We start from the raw sequence: 22,890 nt of genomic DNA on the forward strand, positions 1-22,890 counted from the left end.
GTCTTCCCCAGGAGGCCCTGACCTTCCCATGGCGCTGGGTGGGGATGGTCAGACTCTCACAGGAAAGTGGGAGCGCTTACATAGGGGTGGTGGTTTTGAGTTTTAAAAAATGTTTCAAAAAAACAATAAGATGGCAATAAGTACACACCTGTCAGTAATTACTTTGGAGCTTTTAGTCCATTTACATTTAATCAAAAGACATAGGTGACTGAAAAGATAAAAAGGAATAAGACTCATCTATATGCTACCTACAAGAAGCTCATTTCATATCTGAAGACCCACACGCACTGAAAGTGAAGGGATGGAAGAAGCTATGCCACACAAATGGAAATGAGAAGAAAGCTGGAGTATGATACTCAGATGAAATAGACTTTAAAACAAAGACTGAACAAAAGGCAAAGAAGGTCATTACATAATGATAAAGGGGTCAATGGAAGAAGAGGAGGCAACATTCATAAATATTTATGTACCCAACATAGGGACACCTAAATATATAAAGCAAATATTATGACATAAAGGGGGACATTGACAGTAATAGAATAATAGGGGACTTTAATACCCCACTTACATCAACGGACAGATCATCCAGACAGAAAATCAATAAGGAAATACTGGCCTTAAACAAGAAATTAGACCAGATGGATGAAATAGATGTACACAGAGCATTCCATCCCAAACCTGCAGAGTACACGTTATTTTCAAGTGCACATGGAACGTTCTCCAGGATAGATCACACGTTAGGCCACAAAACAAGTCTCAATAAATTCAGGATTATGAAATTATAGGGGCACCTGGGTGGCTCAGTCAGTTAGGTCTCTGACTTTGGCTCAGGTCATGATCTCATGGTTATGGGTTTGAGCCCCATATCGGGCTCCATGCTGACAAAGTGGACCCTGCTTGGGATCCTCTCTCTCTGCCCCTCCCCCACTCATGCCTACTCTCTCTCAAGTAAAAAAATAAACTATAAAAAAATATTTTTTAAAAAATGAAATTATATCAAGCAGCTTTATCAACCGCAATGGTATGAAACTAGAAATCAGTTATAAGAAGAACACTGGGAAAAACACAAACATGTGGAGACGAAACAAGCAATGGGTAACAAAGAAATGAAAGGAAATCAAAATGTATCCTGAGACAAGTGAAAATGGAAATACAGTTTTCCAAAATCTATGGGACATAGTAAAAGCTGTTTCAGAGAGAAGTTCATAGCTGTACAGAGCCTACCTCAAGAAACAAGAAAAATCCCAAATAAACAATCTAACTTTTTACCTAAAGGAATTGGACAAAGAAGAATAAACAAAGCCCAAAGTTAGTAGAAGGAAAAAATGATAAAGATCTGAGTGGAGAGAAATGGAATAGAAACTACAACAACAACAACCACAAAATAGAAAATACCAATGAAACTAAAAGCTGGTTCTTTGGAAAGAGAAACAAAACTTATAAGCTTCTAGCCAGACTTAGCAAGATAGAGTCCCAAATAAAATCAGAAATGAAAAGTTAAAACTGCTACCACAGAAACACAAGAGATCATAAGAGACTACTACAAACAATCATATGCCAACAAATTAGAAAACCTAGAAGAAATGTATAATTTCCTAGAAATGCCCAACCTTCCAACACTGAATTGTGAAGAAACGGAAAATCTGAATAGACTAATTACAAGTAATGAATTGAGTCAGTAGTTTTGAAACTCCCGAACAACAGAAGTCCAGGACAAGACAGTCTGGGTGAATTCTACCAAACATTTAAAGAAGAGTTAGTACATATCCTTCTCAAATTATTCCAAAAGATTGAAGAAGGAGGAATGCTTCCAAACTCATTTTATGAGATCAGCATTACCCTGATACCAAAACCAGCAAAAGTACGACACACAAAAAGAAAACTACAGGCCAGCATTCCTGATGAATATAGATGCAAAATTCTCTAACAAAATATTGGCAGACTTAATTCAGCCATACATTAAAAGGATCATACACCATCATTAAGTGGGGTTTATTCCAGGAATGCAATAAATCAGTGATAACATCACATTAACAAAATGAAGGATGAAAAAAATCATATGATCATCTCAGTAGATGCAGAAAAGGTATTTGATAAAATGCAACATCCATTTATGATTTAAAAAAAACTCTCAAGAAAGTGGATGTAGAAGGAAATTATCTCAACAGAATAAAGGCCATATATGACAGGCCCGGAGCTGACATCCTATTCCGTGGTGAAAAGACAAAAGATTTTCCTCTAACATCAGGAACAAGACAAGGATGCCCACCCTCACCACTCTTGTTCAACATAGTGTTGAAAATCCTAGCCACAGTAATTGAGCAATAGAAAGAAATGAAAGGAATTCAAATTGGAAAGGAAAAAGTAAAATTGTCACTGTTTGCAGATGACATGATATTATATACAGAAAACCCTAAAGACTCCACACACAAAAATGTTAGGCGTTAGTAAACAAATTCAGTAAAGTCACAGGATACAAAATTAACACACAGAACTTGATTATGCTTGTACACACTAATAATGATCTATAAGAGAAATCAAGAAAATCCTATTTACAATTGCCTCAAAAAGAGTAAAATGCCTAGTAATAAATTTAACCAAGGTGAAAGACCTGTACGCTGAAAACTGTAAGACACTGATGAAAGAGATTGAAGAAGACACAAATTAATGGAAAGATATTTCATGATCATGGATTGGAAGAGTTAATATTGTTAAAATGTCCATTCCACCCAAAGCAATCTATGGATTCAAATGCAATCTCCATCAAAATTCCAATGGCATTTTTCATGGAATTAGAACAAAGAATCATAAAAGTGTTCATGCAGTCACAAAAGACTCCTAATAGCCAAAGCAATATTGAGAAAGAAGAATGAAGTTGAAGGTATCATGCTCTGATTTCAGACTACTACAAAGCTCTAGTAATCGAGAACGTATGGTAATGGCATGAAAACAGACACACAGATCAGTGGAATAAAATAACAGATACCGGAAGTAAACCCACCCACATAAGGTCAATTAGTCTAGGACAAAGGAGGCAAGAACATACAATAGGGAAAGGACAGTGTCTTTAATAAGTGGTGTTGAGAAAACTAGACAGCTACATGTAAAACAGTGAAACTGGACCACCATCTTACATCATATACAAAAACACATTTAAAATGGATTAAAAGCTTTGAATTTAAGACCTGAACTCCTAGAAGAAAGCATAGGCAGTAAGCTCTTTGACATTGGTTTTAGCAACACTTTCTGGGGCCACTCTCCTCAAGCAAGGGCAACAAAAACTTGAACGCCAAACTAGAAAGCTTTTATACAGAAGGAAAGCCATCAACAAAATGAAAAGGCAACCTACTGAATGGGAGAAGATACTTGCAAATCATACATCTGATGGGGGTTAACCTCTAAAATATATAAAGAAGGTATACAATTAATATCAAAAATACAATCCAGTTTAAAAAACGGGCAGAGGACATGATAGACATTTTTTATAGAAGACATACAGATGGCCAACAGGTACATGAAAGGATGTTCCACTCCTCTTCAGGGAAATGCGAATCAAAACCACAGTGTGATATCACCTCACACCTGTCAAATTGGCTATTATCAAAAAGACAAAAAAATCACAAGTGTTGGCAAGGGTGTGGAGAAAAGGGAACTCTAGTGCACTGTTAGGAGGAATGTAAATTAGGGCAGCTGCTATAGAAAATCTGGAAGTCCCTCAAAAAATTAAAAATAGAACTACCATAGGATTCTGCCGTTCCACTTCTGGGTATTTATCTGAAGAAAATGAAAACACCAATTTGAAGGGATCTATGCAGTCCTATGCTGATTGCAGCATTATTCACAATAACCAAGATATGGAAGCAGGCCAAGCGTCCATCGATGGGTGAATGGACAAAGAACATGTGGTATATACATACAATGGACTATTACTCAGCCATAAAGAAGAATAAAATCTAGCCATTTGCAACGACATGGATGGGCCTTGAGGATATTATCCTAAGTGAAATAAGTCAGACAAAGATAAATATGTGATTTCACTTATATGTGGAATCTAAACCAAAAAAAAAAAAGGGAACAAACAAAACAGAAAATGACTCGTAAATATAGAAGGCAAACTGTTGGTTACCAGAGAGGACTGTTGGGGGGGTGGGGGGAGAGGCAGTAGGGGAAATAGATAAAGGGGACTAAGAGGTACAAACTTGCAGTTATAAAATAAGTCACAGATGGGGGCAGTACCTGGGTGGCTCAGTAGGTTAAGTGTCTGACTGGTTCAGGTCATGATCTCACAGTTCATGGGTTTCCCGCATCAGGCTCCGCGCTGCCAGTGCAGAGCCTGCTTGGGATTCTCACTTTCTCTCTGCCTTCCCCCCCCCCCCCCACTTGCTCTTTCTCAAAATAAATAAATTTAAAAATAAATAAATAAATAATAAAACAAGTCATGGGGATGTAATGTATAGGAGAGGGAATATAGTCAATAATATTGTAAAAACTTTGGTGACAGATGGTAACTAGACTTATAGGGATCATTTCATAATGTGTAAAAATATCCAATCACTGTGATACACACCTGAGACTAATAAGATATTGCATGTCGTTTATACTTCAATTTTTAAGAAGTGAGTTTCAACCAAAAAAGTTTCAGGAAAAAACAAAAATAATACAAAATAAAATCAAAATGTTAATGTAAAAAATTTTTAAGTGAGTTTTCAGATGTAATGAAAAATATAAAGTTAGTTATTATGCTGGAAAAAATAAGTGAAGCGGGACATGAGACATGTCCAAACTTGCTAAAGTTTGGGAAACATTGGCCTATGGTTTCTGTAGCTTATTTCAACAGTCAGGAGCTTGATTCTCCTGGCATAGTTAGGTATTAGCACAGGATTTTCACAGGTGTTCCAGTGTGGTGGAAATAGCGTTGCCCTCTGGGGTTTAAGGCTCATTTTGACCTGTTCCAAACTTGAGAAGGTCACTTCTTTGGGATTTAGTTTTCCCAGCTGCAAAATGAAGCTGTTAGACTAGGTGGTGGTCCTTCCTACTGCTCTGCCCTCCCAGCACCCCTCTGAGCACCTGTTGAAAGCCAGGCACTTGGGGCGCCTGGGTGGCGCAGTCGGTTGGGCGTCCGACTTCAGCCAGGTCACGATCTCGCGGTCCGTGAGTTCGAGCCCCGCGTCAGGCTCTGGGCTGATGGCTCAGAGCCTGGAGCCTGTTTCCGATTCTGTGTCTCCCTCTCTCTCTGCCCCTCCCCCGTTCATGCTCTGTCTCTCTCTGTCCCAAAAATAAAAAAAATAAAACGTTGAAAAAAAAAAATTTAAAAAAAAAAAGAAAGCCAGGCACTTTGCAGGGGCTGGAACAGAGGTGTTCTAGAAAATGCTGCCGCAGGGCTTGTGGGACTCAGCAATTCCTATAAGAACCTTAAGAAGTTTGTTGTTAGAACAGTTCATTGATAGATAGATAGATATATATATACATATATATAATATATGTATATATAATATATATGTATGTATATATATATGTATATATAATATATATGTATATATAATATATACATATATATACACACACATATATATACACACACATATATATACACATATATACATATATATACATACACTGGTATATATATATATATATACACTTTTTTAATCAAAAACAGACACAAACTTCTGTGAATTGTAAATTCAGGCAATATTTTAGGATATATCTTTTAACCTTTTTTTCCATGCCATATATATCTTTATAAAAATATTGCTACCTAATTGTCCATTCTGGTTTTTTGTCAGATTTATTGAGATATAATTTACATACAGTAAAATTCACCCCTTTAATACGTATAGTTCTAGGAGTTTTGACAAACATCCAATGACATGCTAAATGTCATGTAACCACCATCAGAAACAAGATACAGAATTTTTCCTTCACACCAAAATGTTCTCTGGTTCCTCTTGCGGGTCATTTTCTGCCCCACCCCCAGTCCATGTCAATCACCCATGTTTCATGTATCATAAATAGAGTCATACAGGATGTAGCTTTATGTGTTGCTCAGCATCATGTTTTTGAGATTCACCCATGCTGCATATATCGGTAGCTTGCTCCTTTTTGTTCCTGAGAATGTCTGGTCCATTTTGAAACCTGGTCACAGACTTCCTCCTTGCCTTTCAGTCATCTGCCTCAGGGCAGATTTAATGGTTGTGTAATCTTCCTCATGGCTGCAGAGTGCACTTGATCTAACGGGTCCTCTAAGGCTGGATATTTACATTGTCTTCACTTCTAAAGTACTTTGGTGAGCTTTCCTTTAGATAAATCTCTGTTCCTTAGGGTAAGTGTGCATTTTTAGGCATTTTAATATATAATGCCACATTGCCCACCAAAATGGTTTAATCCATTTATACTTACACATGTGTGAAAGAGCTAGGCTTTACTTTCCAAAATCCTTATCGGTTTGAAAGAGGACATGGCATCTCACTGTGAGTTGATGTTTCCAGGATTCCTGGTGAAGGGCTCATTTCCCTGTGCTGATTGGCGGCTGTTCTTTCCTAGTCCTTTCCTGTTCATGCCCTTGTTTCTTTTCTCTCGATGTCCGGCTTTTGTTTATCGAGCTGTCACAGCTCCTTATGGAGCAAGTTCCTTTTTTGCTCTCATGTTACTACTACTTTTTTCCAGTTTGTGGTTTCTCCTTTAATTTTGCTTCCCCCCCACCTTTCTGTTTTGTACCTTTGCTAACATATTTTAGAAAGGACTTCTCTGTCTCATGGTATATTCTGTTACCTTTTTTTTTTTAATCTAAAATCCATCTGTGATTTGTTTTGATATGTGACATGAGGGGGGTGTGTCGGTGGCTGAGTGTCTGACTCCTAATTCCAGCTCAGGTCATGATGATCCCAGGGTCGTGGGATCGAGCCCCCCATCAGACTCCACGCTGAGCCCTTTCTTCTTTTGCCCCTTCCCTGCTCACATGCACGTGCTTGCTAATAATAATATATAATTATATATAACATATATATGTACATAAATTATATATGTATGTACAATTATAGAAATATAAATATATTTATTATATATTATATATTTTATACATATATGTATATATGTGTGTGTGTGTGTGTGTGTGTATATATATATATATATATATATATATATATATATATATATCTTAGCATGAGTAAGGATCTGTGTTTTTCCAAATCATCATTGTCCTAGCATCACTCATAAAATTATCTTTTTTTTAACCAACTCATTTGAAAACAATTTTATATAAACCTATTAAGTACTATAATAATTTTGCAGCTTGTATCCTGTTATATTTTGTTGACTGAATGCATATTCTGATGAAAGGACCATTCTTTTAACTCTTATAAATGTATGTGTTTGGTATTCTGTCTTATTATCCTTTGTAGTTGGTTTCAAAATATTCCTAGTAATCCTAGCTCAAATTTTTACCCAGTTAAAATTCAGAATCACTTTTAAGTTCCAAGGAAAATATTTTCAAGATTTTGTTTGGGAAAATATTGAAGCTGTAAATTAATTTTGGGAGAATAGTCACCTTTAAAATACTTGATCTTAGCCTGTTTCCGATTCTGTGTCTCCCTCTCTCTCTGCCCCTCCCCCGTTCATGCTCTGTCTCTCTCTGTCCCAAAAATAAAAATAAAAACGTTGAAAAAAAATAAAATACTTGATCTTTCCTTCTAGAAATGTAATATGACTCTCCATTTATTCAAATGTCCTTTTATGTCATTTAAGTAGAATATCAGAATTTACTTTCTGTTGATCTAATGCCTAGGTTACAAGTTTTTGTTGTGGTTGCTTTGTCCACTTGGTTCTAACCGGGGGTTGCTTATTTATATATTTTAAAATACTGTTGGTTATTGAATTTTTAACTAGCTACCTCTCTTGTATGTGTATTATTTCCAGTAGCTTCCAACTGATTTCCTTGGGTTTTCTCAATAGACACCAATATCACCTGCAAATACAAGTTTGTTTCTTTGATAACATTTACGCTTCATTTCTTTTTCTTGCTTTATATTGTTGGCCAGAACGTCCAAAGCAGTAAATGATAGTGGAAATTGTTTGCATTCTCACCTGGTTCCTGGCTTCAGTGGGGATGGATGTTTCTAGCGTTTCAAGTCTGAGGTAGGGAGAGAGAATTTGATCATGTTAAAGGAACAATTCTTCTATTCCCATTTTCCTGGGAGTTTTTTTTTTTTTTTAATTCAGGCACTAATTTCAATTTCAAATAAAAATAACTTCAAAATCTCTCCATACAGTATTGTATTTTTTTTCTCATTTGACTTACAAATCATTTTATTTTGGTGATATGGCATTTAGAATATTGCTATATTTCTACAATAAATCCTTCCTTACCACAGTGCATTATTAATAATGCTAGATTTGAGCTGCTCTTATTTAAATTAGGATTTTGGTATTTAATTTAATTAAGGTATTATTTTTGAGTGATCCAAGAATCAGAATTTTTTCTTTTAAATATGAGAGTATTTTTTAAATATTGTAATTTCTATTCCTTTCGGGGGAAGAAAAGGAAAATGAAAAAAATTTCCCTGTAAAAACTAAATGGACCTGGCGAGCTAGCAAGGACTTTGGGAGGAGGGACAATAATTTTGATTTCTTTCACAGTGTTTTTTTTCAGGCTTTCTGCTTTTTCTTGAGTCAGTTTTGTCATTTACATTTTCTTTGAAAGAAAAACCAGCACTTTTACCTGAATTTTAAAGTTTCATGGTATAAAATTGTGCCTAAGAGTTTATCTTGATTTTAAAATTAATATGCCTGCAGTCATAGGTATTCCTAATTTTTTTCCCTTGGTCTTGTTAAGGATTTATTTGCTATATTTATCTTCTCAAATAACTAGTTTTTGATCTATTTATAAAGGCATTAGGCTTTTCTGTTTCATTATTTAATTTTATCTTTATTAGTTCCTTTTTTCTACTTTCTTTTGGGTTTTTTTTATAGCTGCTTGAGTTGAATGGTCACTTCATTTGTTTTGGTTTTGTTTCATTTTTTAATATAATTTATTGTCAAGTTATCTAACATACAGTGTATACAGTGTGCTCTTGGTTTCTGGAGTAGATTCCCATGATTCATCACTTATATACAACACCCAGTGCTCATCCCAACAAGTGCCCTTCTCAATGCCCATCCACGCATTTTCCCCTCTGCCCTGCTGCCCCCTCCCCATCAACACTGTTCCCTGCATTTAAGAGTCTCTTATGGTTTGCCTCCCTCTCTGTTTGAAAGTATTTTCCCCCTTTCCTTTCCTCATGGTCTTCTGTTAAGTTTCTCAAATTCCACATATAAGTGAAAGCATGATACCTGTCTTTCTCTGATTGACGTATCTCACTTAGCATAATACCTTCCAGTTCCATCTACGTTGTTGCAGATGGCAAGATTTCATTCTTTCTAGTTGCCAAGTAATATTCCATTGTATACATAAGCCACATCCTCTTTATCCATTCGTCAGATGATGAACGTTTGGGCTCGTTCCATAATTTGGCTATTGTTGAAAGTGCTGCTATAAACATTGGGGTACAAGTGCCTCTATGAATCAGCACTCCTGTATCCTTTGGATAAATTCCTAGCAGTGCTATTGCTGGGTCATAGGTAGTTCTAGTTTAAATTTTTTGGGGAACCTCCACACTGTTTTCCAGAGCGGCTGCACCAGTTTGCATTCCCACCAACAGTGCAAGAGGGTTCCCGTTTCTCCACATCCTCGCCAACATCTGTTGTTTTGGTTTGACTTTTAACAAAAATATTCAAAGCTGTGGAAATATCTTTGTGTATCACTTTGATGGAAGGCTGATATATAGTAATTACATTTATAGGGGCACCTGGGTGGCTCAGTCGTTAAGCATCCAACTTCGGCTCAGATCATGATCTCACTGTTCTTAGGTTTAAGCCCTGTGTCAGGCTCTGGGCTGACAGCTCAGGGCCTGGAACCTGCTTCAGATTCTGTGTCTCACTCATGTTTGTTCTCTCTCTCTCTCTCTCTCTCTCTCTCTCTCTCTCAAAAAATGAATAAACGTTTTTTAAAAATTATAGTAATCACATTTATAAATACACAATCATTTTAGTTTTGATTGCCTCTCTGACTCAGGTGTTAATACTTTCTCTGAGTGATTGAGATTTTAACTTGTTTCTAATTTTATTGCACACTGGTCAGAGAATATGGTCTCTGTAATGTTCTGTTTTTTCAAGTCTATAGAGTCTTTGTCATCTAATATATTAGCTGTTTTAGTAATTGTTCCATTGACACTTGAAAATATATCATCTTTCTGTAAGGCACAGTGTTTGAGTTATACACACAACTCTTCAGGTAGGATGGATGGATATATCCATATCTTTATCTCCATCCATCCTGCTTGGCCAAAAAACGATAGCTTTTCTTGTTTTGTAAATTTCTTATGTCTTAATCATTTTTAATCATTTTATTTTGTATATTTCACCATAGTGCCATTCAGGCCATGAAGGTTAGGACTGTATATGTGACCCTTCATCAGAATAAAATCCCCCCTTTCTGTTCCATTTGTGTTTTGTGCCTTAAGTTCTAGGCGGTCCTTGTCGCATATTGGCTGTCGGGTGTTTTGCGGGCCCCACAGCCTGGCTGTGAGCTCTGTCACACTCCCCTCTGCTCTGGCCAAGTGAAGCTCCTCCTGAGGCTACTGCCCACATAGGCCTTTGCTTGGTTATCCTCGCGCATCACAGAGAGCCTTTCTGTTCCCCCGTCCACATCCCCACCAGCCTCCAGCCTGCACGGTAGCCACGCCCTTCCTGGAAGCCATCCCTGGTGACTCCTGTCCTCCTTGTGTGAGTGGCTCCAGCCTGCGTTTGTACCCAGGCATAAGCACATCTCTCTCAAGTGCCCTCCGTATGCACATCAGCTGCCCCGAATCCCCTCCTGTGGGCAGGAGCCCCCTTCCAGAATTCCCTTACTCGGACTGGAACGTGGGACCAAGGCCCGCTCCGGCTTTCCCTCCCACTTAGTCACTTTGTTATAAAGGAATTGATTGCTGCTGCTAGACTATTCAGTTTTTAAGAGTTCATCATGAAATACTGTCTAATTCACTTTTTTAAATTACTTCAAGAGCCTTACTCCAAAATTTTGCTCATTAGTGCCATTGAAAGCTTTCCCGTGTCCCCTGGTGATTCTCCAGGGACGCACACAAGAACACTAGACAGCATGGTGTAGAAAAGGCAGCAGGGACTTTGGAGACCCCCACCTTCCGGGTGGGCACCATCCCGGTCACCTGTCTGTGGCAGGCTCCTTGTCCCTCCTGCACACAGGGCTGCGAGGATCAACAATTCAGTCAGCAGCCACTGAGCAACTCCCGCGTGCCAGCCCAGCTCCAAGTCCGCTTGATAACGTCCACGGTGCCAGCAGAGAGCCTGGGGACGTGGTCGGGGACCTAAAAAAGCACGGGGCCCCTCACCAGTTTGCTGTGACCCGCCACCAAAACCGTGCAGTACAAACCGTGGAAAGCAGGTTGCTCTTTGGTGCGTTGAGGTGGGTCTCAGCAGAAGGCCCGGTGGCCACAGGTGCATGCGGTACAGGCGCTTCACAGGGCGATCCTGGGCCCCAGAGATCCGCAGGCCCTTTTGCTCTTGGGCTGTCTGCCTGACAGACAGCACGGCCTCCCTGGTTTCCTGTCATTAGCGTGGTTTCTTTCGGATGACAGCGAATATGCCCACAGCACCTCCTTGCTAAGGCTCATTTCCAGAGGAAGACAGAAAGTCATTCTTCATGGTCAGAAGTAAGGACAGCCTCTAATTTGGGCAAATTTAGCCACTTCCTACCTTTCCTGCCCAGAGAACGAGGAGTATTTCTGAACCTGGAAGGCCTGGCCTGGTAGGCCCTGAGTCCCATGGGCAGCTGTCCTCAGGCTGGGATGACCGTTGAGTCATTACCCATAGTGAGAATGACTGGTTTCTGTCCTCTCTTGACCAGCTTTGCCTTGGAGGAGCAAGTACTGTGAGTGCCTGGTTTCGGGGAGAATAGCCCATCTTTATTGAGTTAAAATCGCCTTCATGTGTGAACTTGCTTAATCTATGCAACCACCCTGGGAGGCACGTTGGATTACTGTTAGATCCCCATTTTATAAGGGAGGAACCGAGGTTCAGAGAGGGTGAGTTTCCCAAGGCCACACAGTAAATCACAACAGTTCCACAGAATTCCGTCATAGCCTTTCATGCTCTGCTCTTAGCTTTCTTATTTCCTAGCCTGGATGCTCCACGGGGGAAGTGCTTGGCTTTATCGGTCTTTGCATCCCAGCTCCCTGATGTATAGCGTCAGAGTTGACTGAGGGCTCTGCAGTCAAACTCATCTTGCGGTCTGGTCTCCGCTCTGGCCAACAGCCTGGGCCTGGGCCGTGGCAGCGGCTGCAGAGAGGCAGAGGCAGGAAGGCTCATTAGGTGCTGAGCACTGCCGGTTACCTGTGCCACGTGGGGCGTAGACGTGGGCCATCCCTGGGAAGGAAGACCTGGCTCCCACGAAGGCGGTAGGCAGCCGAACTGATGGCCGGCTGAGCCTGCGGATCTGTCCAGGGACTGGTGGACGCTCCAGCTTGCTCCCAGAGCAGCCTGGGAAGCCAGCCCCCTTTGGGGTGGCACAGATGGCAAGCCCAAACGACAAAGTAAACTCCAATATGTCTTGGAGACACTGTCAGCCTGCAGCTTATTTGTCATGTCATGGCAGCCTTGTGGATCAAGGGCACCCTCCCTGCCCACCCTGCTCCCTCCCCCATGTGAGCATTATTTACAGGAAACTGATTTTTATAGGGTTGGGGGGGGGGGTGCACGGTGACGGAGGTTTCCAGAATGGACACTGGTCATTTTCTTTTGCCTTTGGGAAGTGAATGATGCTCATAGCAAACACCCAGCATTTAGAGTATCAGCCCCTGTTCTGAGCACTTTACCTAAACTGTCTCTTCTGCCCTGACAGAAGAGGTGGGGGCGTCCTTAATCCCACCTACACCTCCAGAAACCAAGGCACAGACAACTGAGTTCACTTACCCAAGTCACACAGCTTAGGTGGGTTGGCTCTGCACCTGCTCTTAACCTCCACACTCGGTTCCCTCAGTTGTAGAAACAGAAATGGAGGCGTGAAAAGCTTCCTCCAAGAACACAGTGAAGATTCAGTGAGATACAGCCTGAGATGCCGTGGAGGGGGCTGGGGAGGCAGGGAGAGGAGACTGGTTTGGAAAGGTCCACCCTCTGGTGTACCTGTGGGTGGAGGAGTGGTTGGGACAGGCCGGGGGGCACTTACTGAGAGAGGGGTCCTGAGAGCCCCACCCACCCGCAATCAGGAGCAGCCCCGGGAGACCAGAGCATAGCATGGCTTGGAGAGGAGTGGATTCCGTGAAACCCCACAAGCAGCAGGAGTTCAAATGAGGGCGACAGAAGCAGGGGGAGCTCCGCGGTGGGGCTGCCTTCGTCTCGGCTTCCTGAGAGAGGAAGAGAGAGAACGCTCAGGGGCCTGGGCTGGGTGCCCAGGACACGTGTCCTTTGAAAGCATTTACTTATCTTTCTGATTTAGCTTTAAAGATGCCCCAGAACTCACCACCTGCGGGCACAGGTAAGCAATGAAAAGCCAGGCAGAATACAAAGAGCAGATTAGGCGATCCATGGGATCGAGCCCGAGCTGTTGGCAGAGTCTCTGTGTAAATTCTGTGTGGGTTGGTTTGATTGAGGACACCTGGAATGTCGTGAGCTCGGTGGCTATGAAAGTTGCACCGTTTCATTCCTCAGTCCCCCTTATGGGTTATGGGCAGGTCCTTTCCGGGCAGCCCCCTGTGGGGGGTGGGGGGGAGGCAGGGGGTCAACTTGTGCCAGCCTTGTTCAGACTTTGGAGGTGTCCGTGACCAGCAGAGGCACCTTCTTCTGCTCCAGTGCCTGCGAAGAGGGAAGACGTTACTGGGTGCTGTGGAGGATCTTCCTTTTGTGTGCGTGCCGGCTTGCAGGTGTGCACACACGCGCACCACACGCGTGTGCACATACTTGCACTTACAGCAGGCTTCCAACTAGAATTTGCATTGTGAAAACGCAGACCCAGCTTAGTGCCCAGAGTTGAGTGTAGGCCTCTCAGCGAGCCATTTATTAAACCCTGAGGCCCCACTTCCTGCCAGTCACTCTGCTTCATTCGGGGCCATAAAAGGCACAGAAGACAGGTCCTGCCTTTGGCCCAGGGCGCTCTCCTTCCGTGTACAAGGCCAGGACTCAGCTTCGGGTGTGCATAAGCCTGAAGGTCCTTGGAGTTGGCCTGAGAGCCAGGGAATTGTGCTCCCCGGTAAAGCACAGTCTGTTTGGTGACTTGGGGGCAGCCAGCGTTAACAGATTCCACGGGGCCTCTGGCTTGTTGGTACAAGACATTGGTTCTCTTCTGAATGTTGCTGGAAATAACAGGGCAGCTGTCCAGCCTCTCTGTGCTGGGTTAATAGGTAGAAAGTGTTCCAACCAGCAGAGGAAGGGGACAGTTTTCAGGAGCTATGCCCATGCCTTTGCCCTCAGACGTGTGTGTCTGTGAGAGGATGTGATTTGAGTTTGGTGAGTGTTTTGGCCGAAATCACTGGAAAAGTAATTGGAATCTCTTAAGAAGGAGGAAAGGAAGGAGGAAAGGATGTTCAAGGGTAGTTGCTGATTGATACCAAAAACAAAGGAGCTGTGGGATGCTTAGCAACTTCTGGCTCTGCAACTTGTCATCTGGTTCTTTCTCTGGGACAAGTGGCCTGTCGTGGGGCGTGGGATGGTGACTCTCAGATCAGATGGTTTCATTTTAAAGTGCTGGACCCACATAACAGCTCTGCCCCTAAGACAAGCCCCTCACTCCCTTTGAGCTTCAGGTCAGTCTCTGTTAAGTGGGGATTGTAGGAAGGACTAATTAAGGCATTTGTAGTGCATCTTTTCTTCTCAGCTGTGAGATACACAAGGATGATAAAATCCCGATTTCTTTAACGCAGGAAGTTTTTATTGAGCATCTATTTTGCCTGTGCTGGTGTCATGGACACAATCCCACCCATGAAGGTGCCACCTCCCTGTGAGCTCTCCTCGAACAACTGGTCCTCAGCATCCCTGCCCACCAGCCAGCTCGTCCCTGGTGAATGAGAAGCCAGCTGAGCGGGGGTGGGCCAGGGGCCTGGCGAGGGCAGGACAGGGACTCTGGGGGCTCATAGGTGGGGTGGCAGTCATCGTTTGCCCATGAAGTGTTCTTAAGTTTAGAGTTTTATTTTTAACTCCAAGGTTGGACATATCAGTGACCGTTTCTTCTCTGCTCACACGGACTGGGAAGGAACTGTTTGCTACAGCGCTGGCCCTCTGGGTCCCTTGGTGCTTCATGGAAGAGGTAGTTAGTCACACAGGCTTGGCGTCTTCTCTGCTACGAGGCTCCTGTGGTTGCTTTCTATACACACATGCACACACGGCCTCCCTTTCCTTCTGGAACATCAACGTTATCAACCTGGATGCCATCCAGGCCTGAGGTGAGGGCTTACCAGGACCGACAGGGCAGAGCGAGCGAGCGAGAGAGAGAAAACAAACATCTCAGGTCCCATTAGGGACCATCTGAGAAAGAAATGCAGTAACACAGAGGAAAGCTTCCGGAGACAAACACGTAGAACACATCCCCCTGAATCGGAATGACTTCCCACCCATTAGCACTTTCCTTTGGTCCCTTCAGTTGGAAACCATCTTTCTGTCCTGAAAAATAGCCTCTCTGCTTTTATTTCCAAACTTCAAAGATGACTTTTGAAATAAAGTTTTCCAGTAAAATTCCAAAGGTTTTACACATGTGTGAAAGGAGGGGTCTGGCTGTTAAAATGTGTTTCCTCTGCCCCGTGGTCCCCTTAACCACAAAAGCCCTGCAGCTGCTTCCACTTTGTTCTCTTAAATATTCTACCAGCTCGCCTCGCCACCCCGCAAGCAGGCCGCTTTGGTCTCTTCCCTTCAGCCCCTCCAAGTCTTACTCAGTAGAGCCCGGTGGGGCAAAATTGGCCTTTAGTGCCCCTGTCCCCCCCCCACCCCGCCCCCGTCCCTCTGATCGCTGGAGGAGACCTTCCCTATTTGGGCACTGTTCACAGCTCTTCAGCTGGCCCCAGGAACTCCAGTCTCTAACTGGAGGCCACTGTGGCCCCAGGCTGGGCCAGTGGAATGCTGGGCCCTGGCCAAAAGAATTTCCCATTCCAGAGTAAAGATGAGTCTTCAGTGGCTGGCGGTGTGGCCGTGGTGGGTTTCCAACCTCTTCATGTCTTCCGTCCCACAAAAAACCCAACTGAATCATTGGAATGGGGGGGGCATTTTTGAACTTCGAGTGCACTGTGTTACGACTCTGGGGTCATGGGTGATTCTAGAACAATAAACTTGGACAGGTCATCTTGAACGTCTCTTCCGAACACAATAATTAGACCATAAGTGTTTTTGTAGGATAATTCCCCACCATATTCTCAAGTGCCCAAGTTTAAAAACCGCTCTTCAGGGGCGCCTGGGTGGCGCAGTCGGTTAAGCGTCCGACTTCAGCCAGGTCACGATCTCGCGGTCCATGAGTTCGAGCCCCGCGTCAGGCTCTGGGCTGATGGCTCGGAGCCTGGAGCCTGTTTCCGATTCTGAGTCTCCCTCTCTCTCTGACCCTCTCCCGTTCATGCTCTGTCTCTCTCTGTCCCAAAAATAAATAAACGTTGGAAAAAAAAAAAAAAAAAAAACTTTAAAAACCGCTCTTCAGCACACAATTCTCCCACGAAATGTAGGAACATAAAAAGTGAAACATTTGGGTGAACTTTGAGAACTAATGATTCTATAAATAAGAACTGATGTCATTTATAAAGTTATTTAAATAAATGTTGTCACAAAAATAAATGCCTCCGTATATGACATCACCATTAATAATAATTTTAACCGTGAGTTCTGTTTATGTAGAAAAGAATTGGGCCAGGACCCAAGGTTTTTCTAAGCAGGCTGTCAGTGTGCTTGGCCGAGGTTCCCATTTTTGCCCCTGCAAACCACCCCCACCCCGCCCCCCACCTCAGGATGTTCAAAACGTTGGCAGGAACCTGGCTAAATATAAAGACACCTTCAGAACCAGGAAGGAAACAGATCAGCTCTGTTCAGGCCACCTCGCCTCTGAGAAGGCTTTTTCTTTCAGCAGAGGGCAGTTTGCTCACCATTGATCACCAGTGCTGTCCAAACACCAGTCTTTAAAGCTGTGTTAGTGGTTGTTTCATCAGCAGCTTCCCTGCAGGCTGCTCCATCCAGAGTCCCCTCCCCCTCCTTCCTTCCTTTCTTCCTCCTTCCCTCCCTTCTTCCCTTCCTCCCTCCCTTCCTTCCTCCAGTCCTTCTTCCTTCCTTCCTTCCTTCCATACCTCAAGTGCAGGGGGCTCCCTCTCGGCCGTCCACACTCTCCCCTCGCCCCTTCATTTTCTTCCTCCTTTCTCACGCCCTCTTCCGTTCCATCACCAGCACTGGCCTCCTTGGTGGAGTCCATTTTGAAGAGTAAGAAACCATCACCTCCAGAAGGTTCCCGCTTTTTCAGGAAAAAAGCAGAGAGCAGCCCAGCTGGGCTGAAATTCAGGTGTTGTGTGTCAGTTGGGCCTACTTGCTGGCCGAACGCCCCACACCTGGAATCGCACTTTGTCCTTGAGCAAAATGACAAGGTAGTTCATGTCCTGATCTTCAGGATTTCCACCAACAGTGGGCACCACGAATGTTGTGTTCTCAAGTACAGGGGAGGGCCTGCTGCAGGGGTGAGGACGCAGCTCCCTCTGTGTGTGCCTTCTCTGTGTTTATCACACCTCAGATGGCCCCCTGGGGGTCTTCGTGAAAATAGAGAAGTGTCACGTCTCCTAGTAGGAGACGGTGGGGGGGAAAAAGGTGTGCTGGAACAGCTCCCCTAGCTCCTGGCCATTTGGGATTTTACAAGCGGGGCATTTAAAGCCACCTTGTGTTTTCTCAACCTTAGGTGAACATGAAGTCACAGTTTGGTGTTTGTCCAACAGCCTGGCCGGAATCAAGCTGAGAGCGCCAGTCAGCAGGCTAGCCCCTCTCTCCACCAAAAACTAAACGAGAAAAACAAACCAAAAAAAGGTGTGCTTTCAAGGTGTTCCTGCCAGAGACAATTTGGAAACTCTCATAATAAAGACTGAGCAGACTATTAATGACACTTGTCCTCTGGACCCCCATACTCCCCCCCCCCCCCCCCCCCCACCAGCAGCCCTGAACATTCTCTCCCTGAGAGGCAGCCTTTGACTTTGGCATCAGGGGTCCCTTCCAGGCCTCTGCTGAAATGGTTTTTCCATTGATCCAGTAAATGATTACACAGCAGTCAGGAGGCCCATAGTCAACACCTGGCTCTATTACAGGCCCACTGGGCTGCATAGAACAGGCCCATAAACCTCTCTGAGCTCTGGTGTCGTCATGGTGACCGCGGAACAGGGTCAGCCTTTGGGGCACAGGGTAGAAACTAGGATAAAGGAGACCATGGGTGTGCGATCCAGAAGGGAAGTTACTCCACAGGTCTTCCAACTTGGGGAGTGTGAGTTCTCTCATTTCTAAGCTGCCCTCACTCCACACTGGCCAATAGCTTTGTCTACCTGCAGGGTTTCTGTTTCCCCTTCTGGTTTTTGGTTTGGGGTTTTTAAATTCATGTAATATTTCCCCTTTCCTGGGGCTTTACAGTATTTTTAAGAACACGCCCCTGCTTTCCCGTTGAACCTTGCATTTCATAAGGTGCCCCCTAATTCCTGCCTGCATTGCTTCCTCCCCAGCAGCTGCAGTGGCTCTGAAAGCCTCGTGGTGGAGAAATCACTTATGCATGTCTTTTTAAGCTGTTAGGTTCCACTGAAATGTATCCTTTCGTACTTTGTTCTGACCAAAGGGTCCCTTTGAAAAATTCAGGGCAGATTTTCAAGTGGCTGGAAGTCATTACCCAGGGAAGCCCAGAAAGGTTGAAGGATCCAGTACAAGTTAGAAATGGGTTCCTTAGCTTCAAAATATAAAGAGCTCAATTTGAGTTAGGTAGAGAGAGGAAAAAAAGAAAGCCTTCTGTCTGGATTCCAGAAAAGACCATCATAAGCTAGTTGAAAATTACCTTTCTTTGCTACTGTTGAGGGTAAAAGCGATTCAAAACCCTGAGGACTCCAGGGGCACTTGGGTGGCTTAGTCAGTTGAGTGTCTGACTTTGGCTCAGGTCATGATCTCGCCGTTCATGGGTTTGAGCCCTGTGTCGGGCTCTGTGCTGACAGCTCAGAGCCTGGAACCTGCTCAATATTCTGTGTCTCCCTCTCTTTCTGCCCCTCCCCTGTTCATTCTTGTTCTCTCTCTCTCTCAAAAATAAAAGACATTAAAGAAGGAAAGGAGAGGAGAGGAGAGGAGAGGAGAGGAAAGGAGGGAGGGAGGGAGGGAGGGAGGAAGGAAGGAAGGAAGGAAGGAAGGAAGGAAGGAAGGAAGGAAGGAAGGAAGGAAGGAAACCCTGAGGACTCCAGAAACTCACCACAGATATAAAGATAGACCAACGACCTTTCTGGGTATCTTGCCCATGGAAGATCTGAACAAAGAGATACCTGTGGTTGGGTTACATAATATGTGATTAATAATCACTTAGTGGAGAGCCTGGTTGTGCTTTGGCATTGGTATTTCTTGACATCTTGTCTTAAATTATGTAGGCCTGTCAAGATCCTGACCTTCTAAGCTAGACGCTGCTGGCCTCCCTTTGGACTGGAAGCATGGCTCCCTTGCCTCTCACCGCCATGAGACAGGGTGACCCCCATTTGCCTCTCTGGGTTGTGATGTGGTCTAGCATAGTGCCTGGCTTTTGCCAAGTGACAGCAGTGACCAGTACTGCGGTACTGCCTGGCCCTGCCACAGTTAGTCCTTATGGGTAAACAGAGACCTGTTTGTGCATAAATCTTCAGGAAACTGTAGCCCTGAGACCCTCATGGAAGCACTGTCTGGCTCCAAGCACAGGCTGGGGCTTCTCATGGTGCCATTGAGCCAGAGTCTCGAGGTTTGGGGCTAGGGATTTTTGCATTTTTCGGGAGCATCCCAGGTCATTCTGACACATTTGGAAGTCTGAGGACCTGTGGTTTGGAGAGAGAGGATGTGTCTTCTGGAATGTGGGGACCAGCTTTGAAGACACCACCTATGTTTTTATTTATTTTTTTTAAATATTACTTACTGTTGACCTGGTTTCCATACAATACCCAGTGCTCATCCCAACAAGTGCCCTCCTCAATGCCCATCACCCACTTTCCCCTCTTCCCCACCCCCCATCAACTCTCAGTTTGTTCTCAGTATCCAAGAATCTCTTATGGTTTGCCTCCATCCCTCTCTGTAACTTTTTCCTCCCTTCCCTTCCCCTATGGTCTTCTGTTAAGTTTCTCAAGATCCGCATATGAGTGAAAACATATGGCATCTTTCTCTGACTTATTTCACTTAGCATAATACCCTCCAGTTCCATCCACATTGCTGCAAATGGCTGGATTTCATTCTTTCTCATTGCCAAGTAGTATTCCATTGTATATATAAACCGCATCTTCTTTATCCATTCATCAGTTGATGGACATTTAGGCTCTTTTCCATAATTTGGCTATTGTTGAAAGTGCTGCTATAAACATTGGGGTACGTGTGCCCCTATGCATCAGCACTCCTGTATCCCTTGGGTAAATTCCTAGTAGTGCTATTTCTGGGTCATAAGTTAATTATATTTTTAATTTTTTGAGGAACCTCCACACTTTTCCAGAGCGACTGCACCAGTTTGCATTCCCACCGACAGTGCAAGAGGGTTCCCGTTTCTCCACATCCTCCCCAGCATCTATAGTCTCCTGATTTGTTCATTTTAGCCACTCTGACCGGTGTGAGGTGGTTTCTCAGTGTTGTTTTGATTTGTATTTCCCTGATGAGGAGTGACGTTGAGCATCTTTTCATGTGTCTGTTGGCCATCTGGATGTCTTCTTTGGAAAAGTGTCTATTCATGTCTTCTGCCCATTTCTTCACTGGATTATTTGTTTTTCGGGGGCAGAGTTTGGTGAGTTCCTTATAAGGGTTTTGGATACTAGCCCTTTATCCAATATGTCATTTGCAAATATCTTTTCCCATTCCGTCGGTTGCCTTTTAGTTTTGTTGATTGTTTCCTTTGCAGTACAGAAGCTTTTTATCTTGATGAGGTCCCAATAGTTCATTTTTGCTTTTAATTCCCTTGCCTTTGGAGATGTGTTGAGTAAGAAATTGCTGCGGCTGAGGTCAAAAAGGTTTTTTCCTGCTTTCTCCTCAAAGGCTTTGATGCTTTCCTGTCTCACATTCAGGTGAAGACACTGTCTTCAAAGTGCCAACAAAGGCCACGCTTACCAATGCCTGCCTTACCCCCCTCGCTTGTCTGGACCAGCCCCTCTCCCACAGGGGCACCATCTCCAGAGACGTGATTGCTCTCCAGAGAGAGGGCTCCTGTGCTCAGGGCTTGTTTTCCGTGGGCTGGCTCCCCAGGTGGAGGTGCCCTGCCTGAGAAGCAGTGTCTCCTGCCATTTGCGTTACCCGTCTGGACTTTCTACTTGGGGGCTCCTATTTGAAACCACTATGTTTTTTTTTTTCCTGCCTGTGGCATCTACAGTATCATATACCCGTCTCAGCTGCTCTAGAGGATGCCTGCCAGTCTCTCTGAGAGGCCCCAGCAGTCCCCCAAACGAATCTGCCACCGCACGGTCTCTAACCCTGGCACACCCCCACCTCGCTGCGTGTGCTCTCAGTGGCTCTGTTCACACCTCCCTGAGGGGGCAAAGTGAGGCTGTGCTCCTGCGAATGCTCCCTGCACATGAGGCAGGTCCTGGGTGGAGGCAGCCTGGGGCCTCGGGCGACCAGGGCTTCAGCTCCCACTTTGCTGGAAACGTCCCCATGGAAGTCGTGAGCACTTGGGCCCCAGTGTCTCCACCTGGAAAAGGAAGGCATTCCAGAGAATAGGCACCAAACTAAACCTCTGGCTTGGACCTTCCCGGGTCCTTGGATTTGTTTATCAAATCTCAACGCACCCCATCTCAACGCAGACCACATTGATAGTTGTGACAGTTAGTAGGAGATTAGAGTGACGCGGAGCAGCCGATGTCAGGGCCAGAGGGGCGGGCATCCCCCATGGCCAGGACTGTGGTCCAGAGAGGATCGAGAGGCTCTGTGGTGTCGTGGGAGGGAGGCAGCTCCTCGATTCAATTCTGCTTCTGCGTCTTGCTGCCGTGTGCTCCTGGCAGGTTGCCTCAGTGCCCTTAGCCGGAGCGTCCTGTGTAAAATTGGAGGGGGCTGGGGGTGATGAGAATGAGTAACAACAATACATAACTCAGGATTGTCATGAGAAATCCATCAAGACACAGAAAGCCCCTAGACCAGGGCCTGGCACAGAGTAGGAGTTCAACTAACTGTGAGCCGCCACCACCGCCCCCCTCTTTGGGATTTAAAGTACTGATGACAGGTGCAGGAGGGGATAGGGGACAAGTCCCTACTGTCCCAGACCCCGGGATCAGACATCCAGGTGGGTGGTAGAGCTTCTCACTGGGATCCGGGAAACAGAAGCAGGAAGCTTGTAAGGGGAGAGAGATCCACTCTTTCTTCTCTGTTGGGGGGTGGGGGGGGTGGCGGGAACAATGCCTCACTGCCTGTTGTGTTGCGTCCCCAGTGGACGCGCCAATGCACGTGGCCGGCAGAGAGTCCCCCTCGATTCCGCCCGCTGGCTGGTTCGGGGCTCATCAGGGACTGCGTCTATTGTCTTCCAATCACACTGCCACGGAGTAGTTTGCATAAAGTCCCAAGTTTGTAATTAAAACAATTGAGAAACAATTTTCGCTATATAAAAAAAAAGCTGAACAGGAAGTGTCTTTTAAGCAGATGTTGTGCTGTGAGCCATGTAGAAATATTATTTTATCA

General features: G+C 44.3%; 1 protein-coding gene across 4 annotated transcripts in view; it reads left to right on the forward strand.

Annotated features, from left to right (window-relative positions):
* Positions 1-22,890, forward strand: part of MVB12B (multivesicular body subunit 12B) — a 220,972-nt gene that overhangs the window by 131,269 nt on the left and 66,813 nt on the right. The window contains exon 8 of one of the 4 annotated variants that reach the window (XM_086684036.1): positions 17,951-18,146. The exons of the other annotated variants lie outside the window; for them this stretch is intronic. Within the exon in view, the coding sequence (XP_086540162.1) occupies positions 17,951-18,051 (101 nt within the window). The 3' untranslated portion in view covers positions 18,052-18,146. Of the gene's footprint in view, positions 1-17,950; positions 18,147-22,890 lie in introns of those variants that run through there. 4 annotated transcript variants of the gene reach the window in all.

Source organism: Puma concolor, chromosome D4, assembly GCF_028749965.1.
Source record: "Puma concolor isolate L17-30 chromosome D4, mPumCon1.1.hap2, whole genome shotgun sequence".
In the NCBI taxonomy this organism is placed as follows: Eukaryota; Metazoa; Chordata; class Mammalia; order Carnivora; family Felidae; genus Puma; species Puma concolor.